We start from the raw sequence: 19,242 nt of genomic DNA, 5'->3' as shown, positions 1-19,242 counted from the left end.
CCTGGGGTCTTGCTTTCCAACTTTCTACCAAACTCCCTAAATCTCTTTGCGAGACCTCATCTCACTTCCTGGTTATGTGGTTAGTACCAATATAGACCACACCTCTGGCTGCTCACATCTGTCATGATACAATGGCTTTAAGAGGTGTACTTTGTCCCTTTTTTCTATGAAGAAAGGTTGAGGCCAAGAAGACTATCAGTCTGCTCCAAATCCCATAAAGTAAACAGCTTGTGAGGCCTTAGATTTTTTTTTCAAACTTGGAACAATAGAAGCAGCCTGAATGGGCGGGGTCAAACTTCCACAGAACTAAGATTTTTAGTTTAACTTTCAATAGCAGTTGCTGGACTCTTGAAGCTAGATATGGAAGTTCTTTTTACTCTCACTGTCACAGGTAAAAGCTGGGGTTCTCTTCTTCTGTTAGAACTGCAGGTGAGACAATCTATTTTATTGACATTGTCTTTGCCAATGCTGTGCTTATGGGATGTTCGTATATTGGAACAGTTAATGAGCTGTTTGTTATTTTGTTAAGTATTTCAATAGAGTTACAGTTAAGCCAATTATTTTCTTTTGTTTTTATTTTTTCTGTATTTTAACTACAGTATTTGAATAAATCAGGTTTCGCTTCAGGCCTAATAGTTTGACCAAACGAATTACATCTGGAACACAACGCCTGGTACTTCCCTTTGAAATAAGAAAAATGTAGGGTCTAGGCGAGACCCTTGACAAGTTTCGAGGGGGTTTGATCTGATCTATAACAATAAAGAACAGCAACATATAAAGAGATGGTGAGAGACTTTAAACACCTGGTCTGTTTGACACAAGGGTCTGAAACTCAACAGTAATGCCAAGAAACCAAAACACTGAGAAATGTTTCACTTTGTCCATTGGAATAATGTATTTTTAAAACAAATTGTTCACCAGCTTTCATTTGCTCCCCTGACTGACTGACTGACTCAGGCTCCAGGCCTCAAGTTGGACAATTGGTGACTGAACTCTCTTGCTTTCTTGGCCTCTGGCCTCCTCTTCCTGTGGATTTCCAGGCACTCCCATCACATTCACCAACATGACCTTGTCAGAGGAATGTCAGGGCTTCCTATGGATAGAATCAGATGGTAAATGTGAGTTGGGAAAAATCAACAGGAGAAACAGGATTCAAATTATAAACCGAGTGAGTGAAGAGCCTTCTTTCCTGTTACCCAAACTGCCAATTTTGGTAACTTGTTGTGTTAACTCTGACACCGACTTACACAAAAGGAGCTGTACAGAATGCCCTACTTTTGGCCCTGAGGAGCAGGAATACACAGAGTCTCAGGGAAATAAGTGCTTCAGTTCGAGCAGTTTCTGAAACATGGAGGATTGTAGAATCTGCAAACACCATTGCTCGCAAAAGGTGAGCAATCCGAAAACATAACTCTGTTTTTGTCTTCATATATGCCATCTGCATATTTCCAGCAAACCAAATATGTATATTTTTGCATATGCTGTTCACAGAACCAACAAGAGAAAAACAAATTGACCAAAAGGGTATTGTTTCAGGGACAGTTTGTTCCCTAATTTTTACAGTAGAAGGTGATAAACGGCAACAGATAGCTATAACACAGTGTAGAGCTGGAGGAACACAGCAGGCCATGCAGCATCAGAGGAGCAGGAAAGCTGATGTTTCGGGTCGGGACCCTTCTTCAGGGATGGGGCTTCGCAGTGGGGTTATAACTCACTCAGAGATAGTAAGAACTGCCAATGCTGGAGTCAGAGATAACACAGTGTGGAGCTAGAGGAACACAGCAGGCCAGGCAGCATTAGAGGAGCAGGAAAACTAATGTTTTGGGTCAGGACCCTTCTTCAGAAATGGGATTAATTAAGAATTAAGAGCCTAGTGATGACTGTGAATCCATTGCCAATTTTTGGGGGGGAAAAAAAACATTTAATTCACTAATCTCCTTTAGGGAAGGAAGGAAACTACCATCCTTACCTGATCTGGCCTACATGTGACTCCAGACCCACAGCAATGTGGTTGACTCTTAACTGCTGTCTGGGCAATTAGGGATGGGCAATAAACACTGCCTAGCCAGTGACACCCTCATCCCATGAATGAATAAAGGTAGTAGTGTCAGGCACAGAACTTACAAAGATCAAAGATCATAGAACTGATGCAATTGTATTGAACAAACCTAAGATGTCTGTTAAGTCTTTCATCAGTTCGGATGAAATGCAAGTTTTGATTGATTGATATATAAATTCCAGAATTTCTTTCAAGTCACTACCCCAAGATGACTAAAGATTTTATTAGTATATCAGAGGTGTCATCTCAGGTCAGACATTTTAGGTGTGAGGTCTTGTTTAGAATCTGTCCATGTTTTAACTTGGAGTCAGACTGGTTTTATTTCTGAAGTAGGAATGTGACAGTCTACAAATTGTGGGCTTTTTGAACAAAGTAAAATGTATCTACAATTACAAATCCAACCCAATGATCTTTATTTGTGTGTGTGTGTGTGTGTGTGTGTGTGTAAAGTGTGGTGAGTTCACCTGTAGTGCAACATGAACCCAAGATCCCAGTTGAAGCCACCTCCATCGGTACCAAACTTGGCTATCAGCCTCTGTTTGGCACTCTGCATTGTTGTGTATCTGCCAAAGTCCACCTTGGAGGACTTTTAGCTGAAGATCCGAGGCCGAATGTCCTTGACCCGTGAAGTGTTCCCCCACTGCAAGTAAATCCCTGTCTGGCGATTGCTGTGCAGTGTCCATTCATCCGTTGTCATAGCATGTTCTCCAAGGTGGACTTTGGGATACACAACAATGTAGAGTCGCAGAGCAGAGGCTGATAGCCAAGTTCGGTACCCATGAGGATGGCCTCAACCCAGGAGGGCAACCTCAACTGGGATCTTGCATTCATGTCACACTACAGGTGACCCCACCACACTATACTCTCTCTCTCTCACACACACACACACACACACACACACACACACACACACACACACACACACACACACACACACACACACACACTCTCTCTCTCTCTCTTTTTCTCTCTGCCCGCCTCACTCGCCCACAAGCACACACACGTAATAATCTATGGGGTGAATTTGCATTTGTAGATTTGTAATTGCATATACATTCTATTTTGTCCAAAAAACACACAATTTGTAGACAGTCAAATTCCTACTTTGGAAATAAAACCAGTCTGACTCCAAGTTAAAATATGGACAGATTGTAAACAAGGCCTCACACCTGAAATGCATTGTCTGACCTGAGATGATACCTCTGATTTACTAATAAAACCTTTAGTTATCTCGGGGCAGTGACTTGAAAGAAATTCTGGGATTTATATATTAATCAATCGAAACCTGCATTTCCTTCCTAACTGATGAAAGATTTAACAGACGTCTTAGGTTTGCTCAATACAAATGCATCAGTTCTATGAGCCTTTGATCTTTTACTTGTAAAATCTGTGCCTGATGCCACCTCTCTCACTATGTGATTTTTGACCCTGTCTAGTCCAGTTACAGTTTTATAGGTTTATATATGATTACCACTCCTACCCCCCACACCCCCATCATTCTTCTAAAGTCCAGTGAATACAATACCAAGGATCAATTTGGTAAACCTTCGCTGCACTACCTACATATCAAGAACATCCTTCTTCAGATAAGGGGACCAAATGACACAATATTCCAGGCATGGCCTCACCAATACCCTGTATAATTGAAGCAAGAAATCCTCATCCTGTACTGAAAATTTCTTGCTATAAAGGCCAACATGTACTTTGCTCTCTTTACTGTCTGCTACACCAATATTATTACTTTTAGCAATTTGTGTATGAGGTCACTTCGGACTCATTGAAAATTCCCCTCTTTCAACTTTCAGCCATTCAGTTAATAATCTGCCCTCCTATTTTTGCCACCAAAGTAAACAACCTCAAATGCATCACATTAAACTACATCTGTCATGTATTTGCCCACACAACCTGTCCAAATCACACTATAAGATCTCCACATCCTCCTCACAGTTCATCCTTCTATCCAGCTTTGTATCATTATTCCTCTAGTATTGCAATAATACCAGTGTAAGATGGCCTGTTCACTGCTTCTTCAATGTATTCTTCAACGTATTGATCATGGAATCCATCCTTTTTACACTCTAGGAATTCCTTATGTATGGTATTGTGGCTAATTTCCTTTGTCCAATCTATATGAGGATTGAAATCACTCATAATTACAGACGTTCTTTTACTGCATGCATTTCTGATTTCCTGTTTAATGCTATTGCCAACATCACGACTTCAGTCTGGTGATCTATGCATCACCAACTCTTTTCTTGCCCCTTGGCATTTCTCAGTTCTACCCAAGAGATTTTACATTGTCTAAAGCTAACATTTTTCCTCAATATTGTGTTTATGTTCTCTTTAAAGAGTTGTGTAACCCCACCATCTTTTCATTTTTGTCTGTCCTTCCTAAATACTGAATACCCCAGGATGTTCAGTTCCCATTTCTGGTCACCCTGAAGTCATGCCTCCATAATCCGAACTATGTCATACCCATTTTACATCTATTTGCGTGACTAATTCATCCACATTATTTTGAATGCTCCATACATTCAGGCACATAGCCTCAGGGCTTGTCTTTCTAATGTTGCTTGTCCTATCCCCATTATTTTTTTTCACCTTGGCCTTAATTTATCCTGGCCTTTCATTCCTCTGCCTATCAGTTCTCTTACTCCCCTTTCTCTCTTTTGATCCTGTCCTCTTTTGATCCCCTTCCTCTTACTCCTTGCCAATTTAGATATAATCAATACCTTCCCTCCATCCAACAACACCCTCCCCTCCTCCCAGCCAACCACTTGAGCAAATATCCTAGTCCTGATCCTGCCTCGGTGTAACACTTCCAATTTGTCCTGGCCCCAGGATTCTGAAATCCGTCCCCTCTCACAACATCTCTTCAGCCATGTTTTTATCCAATGTATCCTGTTTTATCTATTCTGACTAGCAGTAGCACTGGTGATAACCCCCTATATTCTGCTTTTAAGACCTCATCACTTTTTTTCACCTATGTCCCCCCCATTGGTACCGGTGTATCATGACCACAGGCTGCTGCCCCTCCACTCCAGGATGTCCTGTAGATGCTCTGACATAGTTTTGACCCTAGCATCAGGGAGGAAACATACCATCTTAGGATATCACTTGTGGCCACAGAAATACCTATCTATTCCTCTTACAATTGAATCCCTTGTGACTATTTTATTTCCACACTTCTTGCTCCTCCCCTTGCAGCAGAGCCAACTGTGGTGCCATGAATTTGGCTACTGCTACTTTCCTCTGACAGACCATTCCAGCCAACTATCTGCAAAGTGGTATATCAAAGGTTTCTTTATTCATTCATGGGATGAAGGCATCACTGGCCAGGCAGCATTCATTGCCCATCTCTAATTACCCAGAGGACGGTTACGAGTCAACCACATTGCTGTGGGTCTGGAGTCACACGTAGGCCAGACCAGGTAAGGATGGCAGTTTCCCTCCCTAAAGGACATTAGTGAACCAGATGGGTTTTTCCAACAATCGACAAGGCATTCCTGGTCATCATTAGACTCTTATTCCCAGATATTTATTGAATTCAAATTCCACCATATGCCCTGGCAGGATTCGAACCCGGGTCCCCAGAACATTATCTGGGTCTCTGGATTAACAGTCCAGTGATAATACCACTTGGCCATTGCCTCCCCGTCGGTTATGGAGTTAAGGGGAGAAGGTTATGGGGAGAAGGCAGGAGAATAGGCTTAAGAAACATATCAGCGATGAATGAATGGCTCAATATGTCAAATGGCCTAATTTTGCTCCTATATCTTATGGTCTTATAATTTTTCAGGGGAATGACCACAGGGGGCTCCTGCACTGTCTGCTTAGTGGTCACTCATTCCCTTCCTGCCTGTGGAGTTTTAGCCTGCCATATGCCCACATCTCTGTATATGCTATCCACAAACCATCCACCTCACAGATGCTCCCCAGTGTCACCAGCTGTCACTCTAATTCTGAAACCCAGGCTTCCAGGAGTTGCAGCTGGAGACACTTCTTGTAGACATGCTAGTCCTGGGCACTGCTTCCCACATAGAGGAGGAGGAGCAAATCACAGCTTTGAGCTCTCCTACCATGACTTACTCTTTTAACTTCAACCTTTTGGAAGATGCTTAATATGAAACAATACAAATTTCTATAGGGTGCTTCGTCGCTGTTGCACGTTACTACAGAATACAGCTGTTAGAAACTTTAAACCACAAAAAGACCTTAGAAAGCATAAGGATAAAAGTTGGAAACATTTACCTGACCTTACCAATTACTTACCAACAAGTTCTGTCCCTTGGAACCTCTACTATTGTTAAGAGGTAAGACCACTTTTTTTTTTCTGTGATGTCACTCTTCCAATCAGCTCTGAGGAATATTTATTCATACGTACAGCTGAGATCTTATTCTCCAATGTTCAATAAGCTGATAATGGGAGGATAACCAGGAAGAAATCAAATCTCCTTCCTGTATCTTTCGCAGGTATAATCCTTCTGATTTAAACATAGTTCAAAATCCACTACAAACTTCATTTTTTCTTTGTTAGACTGGTTGTCTCCTAGCACAGCACCAGTTAACATTTAACAATTTGGGTGGCACGGTGGCTCAGTGGTTAGCACTGCTGCCTCACAGCACCAGGGACCTAAGTTCAATTCAACCCTTGAGTGACTGTCTGTGTGGAGTTTGCACATTCTCCCCGTGTCTGCGTGGGTTTCCTCCGGGTGCTCCAGTTTCCTCTCACAGTCCAAAAATGTGCAGGCTAGATGGATTGGTCATGAAAAATTACCCATAGTGTTGAGGGATGTGTAGATTAGGTGGGTTATAGGGGGAAGGGTCTGGGTGGAATGCTCTGAGAGTCAGTGTGGACTTGTTGGGCCGAAAGCCCTGTTTCCACACTATAGGGATTCTATGATTTGCCACCTGCTTGAGCATAATGCCTTTATATATTACTTTAAAATACAATCAACTTCCAGACTTGTCTGCATAAATATCAGTTTGTTTATTCTCCTCTCCTTTTCCTTTTAAAAAAAAGCTGCTGTTTGCAATTAAAGGCCACCTTCAGCTCTCAACTCACAGTTAACACTCCCAACCAAACATGATGCTACTAAAATGAAATAACGAAGGTGTCAACACCTTATACACACACAATTATTTTTAACTGTTCTCTGTGCAATTTGGGATGGGCAATAAATAGTTAGCAACACCCTTATTCAATGCATAAATTCATATATTTTGAATATATGATTAAGTTTTCAGCGTTGCCACCAAGAATTTTAAGCTGGAAGGCAGGAAGCTGTGAAGAGATTTCAGGACATGCTTTCCACCAGAGGGCAGTGGGGGTTTTGAATGCACTGCCTGGGAGGGTAGCTGTGACAGGTAACTTTGCAACCTTTAAAAAATACTTGGATTAGAAATGTTATAACATTCAATGTCTATGGGCCTAGTGCTGGAAGTGGGACTACTATAGATTTAACATTGTTTTGGGGTACAGTCTTGATGGGCAAAAGGGCTCTTCTATCCTGTAAGAGTCCATGAACAATACATATTGCCAAGCCCAGATTCCAAATTACTGTGTGCACATAAACATATTGTAACAGGAATTACTGGATTTCTCACCCTGCAAACAATGTGCCCAACATAACAAAGTGACCTTGCATTTATACAGTGCCATTCACATAATAAAAATTATAACACATTTCATGGGAGTGCTATAAAAGCAACATTTGACACTGAATCACATAAGCCGATTTTAAATTTACAGCCAGGAAATTGAAACCAAACATCACTTCAGCAGCAGATGGAATTGCCAAAACTATCACAATCTGAATGTAAGAAGTGATTCACAATAAAAGTAGAATTTGCTCAGTAGGTCTGACACCATCTGGATTTAACATTTCGAGTCCAGTTCTGGACCCAAAATATTAACTCTGCTTTCTCTCTCCAGATGCTGCCAGACCTACTGAGTTTCTACAACAATTTTTTCTTTGATTCAGATTTCCAGCATCTGCATTTCCTCATTTTATGAAAGAAGTCGTTGACACTAACTTGTTCACATTGATAAGTGACCATTTATATATTTTGAGTTTGAGAACAGCAAAGAGACCAAAACACAGGCAGCAATGAGTGGCTTCTTACCTGTTCCATGCACGAGAATGGACCCACTCATTTATCCCTTCGATTGAGAAAACTAGCAGGTTCACAAGTGACAATGGGAGTTGGATTCTGCTTTAGTTGCTTCTGTTAAACACCTTCTGTGCATCGCATCCAGGAACATAGAAACATTAGTAGGCCATTCACAATGTTGAAATTGCACTACTATTCATGACAATTATGGTTGACTGAATACTTTAATGTCTTTTACCCACCTTCTCCTCAAGTCCCTGTACACCACTGGTAATCAAAAATCAACCGTGAACATACTGTAAGACTGAGAATGTGAAGTTTTACCATTTAAGGTATATTTTGCACATCTACTAAACTCTGAATTCCTACAAAAATGGATAATGTGTCATTTTCCACATCATTTTCAATCTTCAGTGCTCTTGCTCATTCACTGAGCCTGACTAAATCCCATTGGAGTTGCTTTACGTTTTCCTTCCAAAGCGAAGTGGGACCGTGGGTGTATCATCCACGAATTTCAAAGTGTTATATTTTTCCCCCACCTCCAGATCATTGATATACACCATAGACAGCTGGGGGCCAAGTATCGATTCTTGTTGCACCCCACTTGTCAAGGTATGCCAATGCAAGAATGACCTATTAGGGCACAATTAGTTTACCCAGTCTATATGCAGATTAAAGTGTCCCATGATAGCATGCTACAAGCTTCCCTTATCTCCTAATTAATACCATTCCCCACACCATCATTACTATTTGGTGGCTCATGAATAACACCAAGTGCTTGCCCCTGCTGTTTTCCCCAACCAAATAAATCCATGCATCATTCTTCTGATCTGTGATCCTCCCTTACTAATGGACCAATCCTGTTCCTTATTATCAACACAACTCCACCTCCTTTTCCCTTCCTACGTGTTGAATATTCTTGAAAATTCAGTTCCTAGTCCTGATCACTATGCAGTCTTGTTTCTTCGATCATTAGGCAGAGACAATGAGCGCTGAGAGCACAGGACTGAAAATAGGGGAAAAGCTAAATAATTATGTAGATTCACAGAGAAGAACAAGGGGGAATGTCAGAGATAGCTTGACACATTAGACCAGAGGGAGGGAGACAGCAGAGGGCACTGATTGGACTGCCTCAGTCACAATTACTAAAAACAAAAGCTCCCTGAGCTCCTAGCACTGTTTGTTTCAGGAAAGAGGATATGGCGGAGAAGAAGAGCCCTTTGAAAGAAGCTAACTTATCTTAGGAATGCTACAAAGACTCAACACACTGTGTTTAACAGAAAGCTGATTTATTTGATTTTTTATCTCAAATACATAATCAAACTGGAGTTTAAAAACATCACAAAAGGACCCCAGAAAACATGGTTTAGAGATAGATGGTCACTCCAACAGTGACTCAGGGAACTTATTGGTATTTTACCACTCCGGATGAATCAGAAAATTTCACACACCATACAGGTGTTCAGTCTCTACTCCGTATAAATTCATTAATATACTGTGAGTTGGGATTATATTCTCGACTTCGTCGTGTAGATTTATCTTTATATTTGAATTGTATCTACATTATGATTTAACATCATCTGTAGAAACAGATCCTAATGACTGCCGTTCATTCCTGGGTATGCTTAATGGCAAAAACTTTGGTTACTTGTGAACTCGCTGGTGTTTCAGCAGGTGGGATGACTGAGTGAACCCCTTCCCACACTTGGTGCAGCTGAATGGCCTCTCCCCAGTGTGAACCCGCTGGTGTTTCAGCAGGTCAGATGACTGGGTGAATCCATTCCCACACAGCGAGCAGGTGAATGGTCTCTCCCCAGTGTGAACTCGGTGGTGTTTCAGGAGGTTTGCTAACTGAGTGAATCCCTTTTCACAACGAGAGCAGGTGAATGGCCTCTCCCCAGTGTGAACTCGCCGGTGCGATAACAGGGTTGATGACTGAGTGAATCCCTTCCCACACACAGAGCAGGTGAATGGCCTCTTCCCAGTGTGAACACGCAGATGAGACAGCAGTGTGGACGATGCAGCAAAGCCTTTTCCACACTCAGAGCAGATGAATGGCCTCTCCCCAGTGTGACTACGCTGATGAGTTTCCAGCAGGGATGGATATTTGAATCCCTTCCCACACTCCTGACATTTCCAGACTTTCTCCACTGTGTGATTACGCTGGTGCATGGACAGGTCAGATGAGTGATAAAAGATGTGTCCGCAAACCAAACATGTGTAGAGTTTCTCCCCACTGTGATCTGTGCTTTTTCCTTCCATGGTCACAATCGTGTGATAATCAGGTTACAAAAAATTTGAGTGACTCTATCACAACCAGGAGCAATGTCTGGGTTGAGTCTCCTGACTGCAAATCCACCCCTCTAATTTCCTGCAAAATTGATTTAAAACAGAAGAGGACAAAAGTGAGAGAGAACCCACAAAAAACACACACGGGTTGTGAAATCAAGGTTATGCATCTAGTAACGTGGAGTCATGAAAGAAGCCTAGCTCATTTACTAATGTCCTTCAGGGAAGGAAACTAGTCAGTGGTTGCCAATGACTATCGAAGGAGGTGAAAGAGGCAGTTGATAAAGGATTTAACGTATCAACAACTGGGCCAGAACTTCAACACAATTTTCCAAAGGCTCATTCCTACCACCTAGATGGACCAGGGTAAGTGTATGTGAACGCCATCACCTACAAGTCACACAACACCCTGACTTGTCTGCCATCTGAATAAGCAGAAACTTTCTGTATTTCAATACTGGGAGGGCTGAAATCACAGTCTTCAGTCCAGAGATAGAAGGTGCTGTTTTAAAATTATAGGTTACTCTTTTAGGGTAAATGGCTTTTATTTTCTCCCAGATGGTTGCGTAACTGTGGAACTCAGAAGACAGTGGAGGTGTAGTGTTTGAATATTTTGAAGGCAGAGGTGGATAGATTCTTGGCAGACAACAGAATCAAGGGTTATTTGGAGGCACATGGGAATGTAAAATTCATAACACAAACACATTAGCCGTGACCGTATTGAATGTTAGAACAGGCTTGAAGAGCCAAACGGTCCACCTCTGCTACTACTTCATATGTTCATATGGACCTTGGAATGAACATGAGGCCATCCAAATAAATCTGCAACCCCCCCTCACACCAGGCTTCCTTCATCTAACACCACACAACTCACTGAATTACACAGAACCCAACGTCACTCAGCTCACTGAGTTTTATGATTCAAAAATAGGTCGAAAGTCAAGTTACAAAAGGATGCAAGCAGTTTACTAGGAGATATTGATAAGTGGGCAAAAAATTGGCAAATGGAATAAAATGTGGATTCCATTGAAACCCTACATTGTGGAAATAGGCCTTTTGGGCCAATGAGTCCACATCGACCCTCCGAACAGCATCCCATCCAGACCCACACCCATCCCCCTACCCTATTCCTTGAAACCCCGTATTTCCCATGGCTAATGCACCCAACCTACACTTCCCTGAACACTGGGTAATTTAATATGGCCAGACTTGCACCAAACTTGCACATCTTTGGACTGTGGGAGAAAACCAGAGCACCTGGCAGAAACCCACGCAGATGCGGGGAGAATGTGCCACCTCTACACAGTCACCCGAGGGTGGAATCAAACCCAGGTCCCCTGGGTGAGTGAGGCAGCAGTGCTAATCACTGAGTTGCCATGCTGCCCATTCATTTTGGAAGGGAGAACAAAAGGAAAGATATTATTTAATGGAAAAAAAACTACAGAAAGCTGCGACACAAAAGGTACTTGTGCATAAAACAGAAAGCTAGCACACAAGTGAAGCAGACAATCAGGAAGACTAATGGAATGTCGGCCTTTATTTCAAAGGGGTTGGAGTATAATAGCAGAGAAGTCTTACTACCACTGTACAAGGTGCTAGTGAGGCCACATCTGGAGTAGTGTGAGCAGTTTTAGTCCCCTTATTTAAGGGAATATATCATTTCATTGGAGCTCAGAGAATTTTCACGAGATGAGTCTTTGTAGGGAGGGATTGTCTGATGAGCAAAGGCTAAACAGGTTGGGACCCTACTCACTGGAGCTCAGAAGAATGAGAGGTCATCTCATTGAAACATATAAGATTCTTAAGATGCTTGACAGGTAAATGCTGAGAGGATGCTTCCCCTCATGGGAGAGTCTCGAACCAGCGGATAAAGGAGCATCAATTTAAGACTGAGATGAGGAAGAACTTCTTCTCTCTAAAGATTGAGGGTCTTTGGAACTCCTTGCCTCAGAGAACAGTGGGGCAGTGTCCTTGTATATGTTTAAGGTTGAGATAGATAGATTCTTGATCAGCAAGGGAATCCAGTCATGAGTTAAAGGGCATCCTATTGAATGGCGGAGCAAACTCAAGGGACCAAATGCCCTACTCCTGCTCCTATTTCTATGATGTTATGAGTCACACAGACTTGTTCATCCAACACCACTCTGCTCACTGTGTGAAACAGGCTTTTGATGAAACAGAGCTTCAGTTTGAAAATGCTTTTCTTTTTCCTCAAATTCTTCAATGACCTCACCCCTCATCATCTCTAAATTCCTCAAAGCCTAAATCTAGGCTCTATTAATTCTGCTAAGTTTTGGACCACTGATTTTAATTGGCCCATTATTGGTGACCATGCTGGGCTATAAGGTCTGCAGTTCCCTCCTAAGACTTGCCCTGTCATTCTTTATGATTCTCCTTTGATGTTGTCTCAAGTTGCATAAAATCACTTCTTGTGCAATACATTTGGACCTTCCATTAAATGCAGGGCAGTAGAAAAATACAAACTGTTGAGGCTGTTCCTTCGTCACCTCTTTATCCATTACACCTCAGGAAATACAGTGATTCAAGATGTCGTCCTATCTCACCTTCTCAATGCGAAACTTGGCAATAATGTTTGCCTTGTTAGCCCTACCCAAATCCCAAGAATTGAAGTAAATGATCTATACATGTAAAATGGATTAAAATCTTCTATGAAGGTATTTGTGATCAATAAGAATATGGTTTACAATGTTTTGACACTGTCTGACTAGATACCTAAACTTAAAAACCTACCTCCCTTAACATCTCACATGGGAAATCAACGGGTCAAACTAATTCAAAATTCCTCCCAGAGATACCCAGCAACTTCTCCTCTGCTTCCGCTCCAGTTCAAACTGAAACAGCAAGAAGACTGACACAAAGGGTCAAGGACTGACCTCCTCATCCAACACCCATACAGATTCAAACCACCTCCTGTTGTGTACGGCCGTATGTCTGTTCTATTAAACAAACAAAACAAAACTTGTCAAAGGCAGGATCTGAAACAAAAGAATAAAATACTGTGAACATTCAACAGACCCTATGATACCCATGGAATGAGGAAGTAGTTAAGGGTTCAGGTCGATGACTGGTCGTCAGCCTGCAATACGAAACTGATTAACAGCTGCTGGATAATAACAGAAACAGAAAGTACTGTAGAAACTCAGAAGATCTGGATTCACCTACAGACAGAGAAAACAGTGTTAACATTTCAAATTCAGCATTCTCTCATCAGAATGTTCTCCCTACAGATGTTGTCAGACCTGCAGAGCTTCTCCAGCACTTTCTGTTTTTATTTCAGACTTCCAGCATCCAGAATTCTTTGGAATTTTTAACAGCTGCTGAATAATGGTCAATAGAGTTTCCACAATTCTCTGCGTCTCAGCCAACACTCACCATCATTTGCTACCCTGCCAAATCACAGAAGTGTCATGGTGCACAAAAAGGCTGTTTGACCAATTAAGTCTAGACCACCCTTCAGAGCATTTTAACTTATTGCCAATATCCTACCTTTTCCCTATAGCACTGAAAAACTCTTCCTACTGAAATAATCACCCAAAGCACTCTGAATGCCTCACTGAACCTGCCTCCACCACACTTCCATTTAGTGCACTGGAAACCTGAACCATTTGCCATGTGATAAAGTTTTCTCTCCTCACATTTGCTGTTTTTGCAAAACACTTTGAAATGACTTCAGCAATGCTGGTATCCTGTCACCAAGCCGCTCTTTATTGATATGTGGAGAGTCCTTGACATTGAGGCAGCTCCCTCAGAACCAGCTCTCAGAGTGAACTGAACCTCTGACACTCCAGATTAACAGCCCCAATCAGGGAACTCATATTCTATGAGGTCCACCATGCTGACCTCATTACAATCACTACAGCTTTAAAGCTCTAAAGGGAATTTGAGAAGCAAGTACATAGAGAAGTCTCAAATGTATGTAGGAATAATACAGTTGTAGTAGTTCGAGAGTTTACTTTTCCAAACATCGACTGGGACTGCCATAGTATTAAACGTTTAGATGGTGAAGAATTTGCTAAAAAGTATTCAAGATAATTTTCTTTATCAATATGTAAATGTTCCTACTAGAAAATGAGCAAAACTTGATCTTTTCTTGAGAAATAAGACAGGGCAAGTGACTGAAGTGTTAGTAAGGGAACACTTTGGAACTGGTAATCATTATACTATTAGTTTCAAACTAGTTATGCAAAAGGATAAGCACACCATAAAAGTTAAAGTTCTTAATTGGAGTAAGGCGAATTTTAAGGGTAGGAAACAAGAACTTTCAAAAGGTAAAGTGACAACGTACAAGTAGGCGGCCTTCAAAAGTACGGTAATGAGAGTTCAGAGGCATTGTGTTCCTGTTTGAGAGAAAGGAAGGCTGGTAAGATTGGGGAACAGTGGATGAATAAAGATATTTAGTTTCTAGTCAAGAATAAAAAAGAATCGTGTATTACATAAAGAACAAAGAACAACACAGCACAAGAACAGGCCCTTTGGTCCTTCAAGCCTGCGCTGACACATTTTGCCCTTCTGTACTAAAACTGCCTTCACTTACAGGAACTGTATCCCTCTATTCTCTTCCTCTCCATGCATTCGTCCAGGTGCTTCTTGAATGCTGCTATTGTGTCTGCTTCCACTGGCAGCACATTCCAGGCATTCACCACCCTTTTTGTGGAAAAAACTTGCTTCGCACACCTCTTTTAAACATTCCCCCACCTGCACCTAGAACCTGTGTCCCCTAGTAATTGGCCCCACCATCCTGCAAAAAAGACTTATACTTTCCACTCTGTCCATGCTATTCACAATATTATAAACTTCCATTAGGTCACTTCTCAACCTCCTGTGTTCCAGCCTTTTCCAACCTTTCTTCATAGCTAAAACCCCCATGCCAGGCAATATTCTGGTAAACCTTTTCTGTAGCCTCTTCAAAGCATCCACATCCTTCTGGTAATGTGGTGACCAGAATTGTACGCAATATTCTAAGTGTGGCCTAACTAACGTTCAATAAAGCTGCTGTACAACTTGCCTATCCTTATAGTCAAAGCCCCTTACAATGAAGGCAAGCATACCATAGGCCTTTTGGACTATCTTATCTATCTGTGCTGCCACTTTTAGTGATCTGTGGGCCTTCATACCCAGATCCCTCTGCATATCAATACTCCTAAAGGTTCTGCCATTCACTGTATGATTTCCACCTGTACTTGACCCTCCAAAATGCATTACCTCAGAATTGTCCGGATTAAGCTCCATATGCCATTTTTCTGCCCATGCCTCCAACTGATCTATATCCTGCTGTACCCTCTGACAATCCTCCACACTATCTGCAACTCCACCAATCTTTGTATCGTCCACAAACTTACTAATTAAACCAGTTACATTTTCCTCCAAATCATTTATGTAGACCACAAACAACAGAGGTCCCAGCACTGATCCCTGCAGAATACCGCTTGTCAAAACTCGTCCCTGAGAATCTTTTCCAATAATTTCCACACCACCGACATGGGGCTCATAGGCCTGTAATTTCCTGGATTATCCCTGCTACCCTTCTTAAACAATGGAAAGGCTTAAAAACTAATGACATTATCTTTGTGTTAAACCTCAGGAGGTGGGAGAGATAATAAATGAATATTTTGCATCAGTTTTTACCGTTAAGATATGGAGGTTAGAGAATTCAGGAAAATAAATATTGATGTTTTGAAAACAGTTCACATTACAGAACAGCAAATGCTGGAGGTCTTCGAAAACAAAGATAGATAAATGTCCAGGACCTGAGCAAGGTGCAGCATGTTGGCTCAGATCCCCTTTTAGGGGAGGCAATGGCCTAGTGGTATTATCGCTGGACTGTTAATCCAGAGACCCAGATAATGTTCTGGGGACCCAGGCTCGAATCCCACCATGGCAGATGGTGGAATTTGAATTCAACAAAATATCTGGAACTAAGAATCTAATGATAACCATGAACACATTGTCGATTGTCGGAAAAACTCATCTGGTTCACTAATGTCCTTTAGGGAAGGAAACTACCATCCTTACCTGGTCTGGCCTACAAGTGACCCCAGACCCACAGCAACATGGCTAACTTGCAACTGCCCTCTGGGCAATTAAGGACAGGCAATAAATGCTGCCTGGCCAGCGACACCCTCATCCTGAGAATGAATTTTTTTAAAAAAATCACAGTGCTAGGGGATCCTCAGGCGCCTGTCTATGTGGCCCTTACACATTCTCCCTGGTTTCCTCTAGGTGCTCCACAGTCCAAAGATGTGCAGGTTAGGTGGATTGGCCATGCTAATTTCCCCATGATATCCAGGGATATGCAGGCTAATGAGAAATGCAGCGTTACAGGGATAGGATAAGGTTGGGGGTGGGTGGGTCAGGGTGGGATGTTCTTTGGAAGGGGGGTGGACTTGATGGGCCAAATGGCCTGCTTCCACACTGCAGGGATTCTATGGAGTGCATCCCAGGAAGTTAGGGAGGAAATTGAGGGGTGATTATCAGAAGTATTTGCATCATCTATAAACACGGGTGAAGTACCAGAAGTTGACTAATGTTATGCCATTGTTCAAGAAAGGTTGTAAAGAGAAGCCTGGAAACTACAGACCTCTGAGTCTGACATCGGAGGCAGATAGTTTATTGGAGGTGATTCTGAAAGATGCGATTTACATGCATTTGGACAGGCAAGGATTGTTTAGGGATCGTCGGTATAGTCTTGTGTGAGGAAAATTGTGTCTCACAAACTTGTTGAGGTTCTTTTAATGAAAGTAACCAAATAGATTGTTGAGGGCAGAGTGGTAGACATTCTATACTCGGACTTTTGTAAAGACGTTGATAAGTTCCGCATGGTAGACTAATTCATAAAGTTAAATCACATGGGGTACAGGGTGAGCTTGCCAACTGATACAAAATTGGCTTGACAGTAGAAGACAGAGGGTTGGTAGAAGGTTGATTTTCGGACTGGTGGCCTGTGACCAGCAGAGTTCCACAGGGAACAGTACTAAGTCTACTTTTGCTTGTCATTTATATAAATGATTTTTATGAGAAAATAGGACACATGGTTAGTAAAGTCTGCAGATGACACCCAGTTTGGTGGTATAGTGGACAGCGAAGAAGGTTGTCTAAGATTACACAGATCTTGATCAATTGGGTTAATGGGCTGAGGAGTGGCAGATGGACTTTAATTTGGATAAATGTGAGAAATTGCACAAACAAGGGCAGGACTTATACAAATAATGGCAGAGCCCTGGGTAGTTTGTAGAACATACAGACCTAGGTGATCATGTATATAATTCTTTGAAATTTGTGTCACAGGTAAACAGGGTGGTTAAGAAGGTGCTTAACATGCCTTGCCTTCCTTGCTCAAACCTGGTGAGTATAGGAGATGGAGGTCATATTGAGGTTGATAAGACCTCTTTTGGAGTACTATATGTAGTTCTGTTCACCCTTTCTTGGAAGGATATTATTAATCTGGAGAGGGTTCAGAAAAGGTATTACCAGGATATTTCCAGGAATGGAAGGTTTGAGATATAAAATTACACTGGAAAGATTGGGACATTTTTCATTGTAGCATAGGAGGTTGAGGGGTGACCTTCCTGAGGTTAATAAAATCATGAGGGTCATAGATTAGGTGAATGACAAGGCTCCTTTCCCTAGAGTGAGGGAGTTCAAAACTAGGGGGCATGTTTTTAAGATCAGAAGAGAAATATTTAAAAAGAACACGTGGGGCAACTGTTTTACACAGAGAGTGGTTCATGTGTGTAATGAACTGCCAGAGGAAGTGGTGGATGCAGGTACAGTTACAACGCTTTAAAGACATTTGGATAAGTTTACGAAAAGGAAAGGTTTGGAGGGAAATGGGCCAAGCACAAGCAAATGGAACTAGTTTAGCTTGGGAACATGGTCAGCATAGACTGGTTGGATGATCAGCATAGACTGGTTGGAATAAAGGGTCTGTTTCCATGCTGTATGATTCTATAACTCTAGCCTATTATTCTCCAAACATCTTTGAATGGGAACTGTTACACTTTACACATTCTGTCCAAACCCTTCATAACTTAAAAACTGTTGTCAAACCTTCTGTTTGCTTTCTCCCATCCAGGCCAAACAGTCCCAAGTTCTCTGACTCATTCTTACTACTGAAGTAAACTTGAAGATTGTTTTTTCTCAAAAATTTCCCCAACCAATTAGATGGGTACAACTGAGAATGTGGAGAAGAGCAGCAAAATATATAAGCAATAACAACCAAAAGAACTGTGGATGCTGTGAATCAAAAACAGAAATTTCTGGAAAGGCAGACAAGATTTACCAGATTGGTTCCTGGAAAGGAAATTTAGTTACAAAGTTAGTTTGGAGAAATGTCTGTTCTCCTTAAAGAAAGTGTGATGAGAGGAGCTTTGATCGAGGTGTATAACATTATAATAGATGTAGATAAGGCAGACAAAGAAACCGCTGTGCCTAATTAAAAAAATGATACTGGGAGTAGAGGAGTTAGACCTAAGGTTCTGTAAAAGAGGTGGTTGAACAAGAATTTTTGTTAAAATGGTGATGGCTAATATGGTTAAAGTCTGCCTGTGAGGGTGGTGGAAGTGGAGATGATCAATAACAGGTCAAGGAAAGATCAGTGCATTAGGGATTTAAGTTGCAGGATTTTGACAATAGAGCAGGGAATTAAATGGACTCTTTCACAGAGAGTCAGCAAGAACTTGAAAGGACAAATGGCCTCTTTCTGTGCCGTAACAAATTTCATTTATCCTTTTTTTAAAAAAAACACTCTGATCATCCATTAC

At 41.7% G+C, this 19,242-nt stretch overlaps 1 protein-coding gene across 1 annotated transcript in view; it reads right to left on the bottom strand.

Annotated features, from left to right (window-relative positions):
- Positions 1-9,441: 9,441 nt before the first annotated feature.
- LOC109931406 (zinc finger protein 91-like) overlaps positions 9,442-19,242 on the bottom strand; it is a 53,377-nt gene continuing 43,576 nt past the window's right edge. The window contains exon 8 of the mRNA XM_048619396.1: positions 9,442-10,454. Coding sequence (XP_048475353.1) covers positions 9,818-10,454 — 637 coding nt within the window. The 3' untranslated portion in view covers positions 9,442-9,817. The remainder of the gene's footprint in view (positions 10,455-19,242) is intronic.

The sequence above is a fragment of the Rhincodon typus genome, chromosome 42 (assembly GCF_021869965.1).
Source record: "Rhincodon typus isolate 14 chromosome 42, sRhiTyp1.1, whole genome shotgun sequence".
NCBI classification, from domain to species: domain Eukaryota; kingdom Metazoa; phylum Chordata; class Chondrichthyes; order Orectolobiformes; family Rhincodontidae; genus Rhincodon; species Rhincodon typus.
Note: the sequence above shows the minus strand (reverse complement) of the source record. Positions and strands in the feature narration are given on the sequence as shown.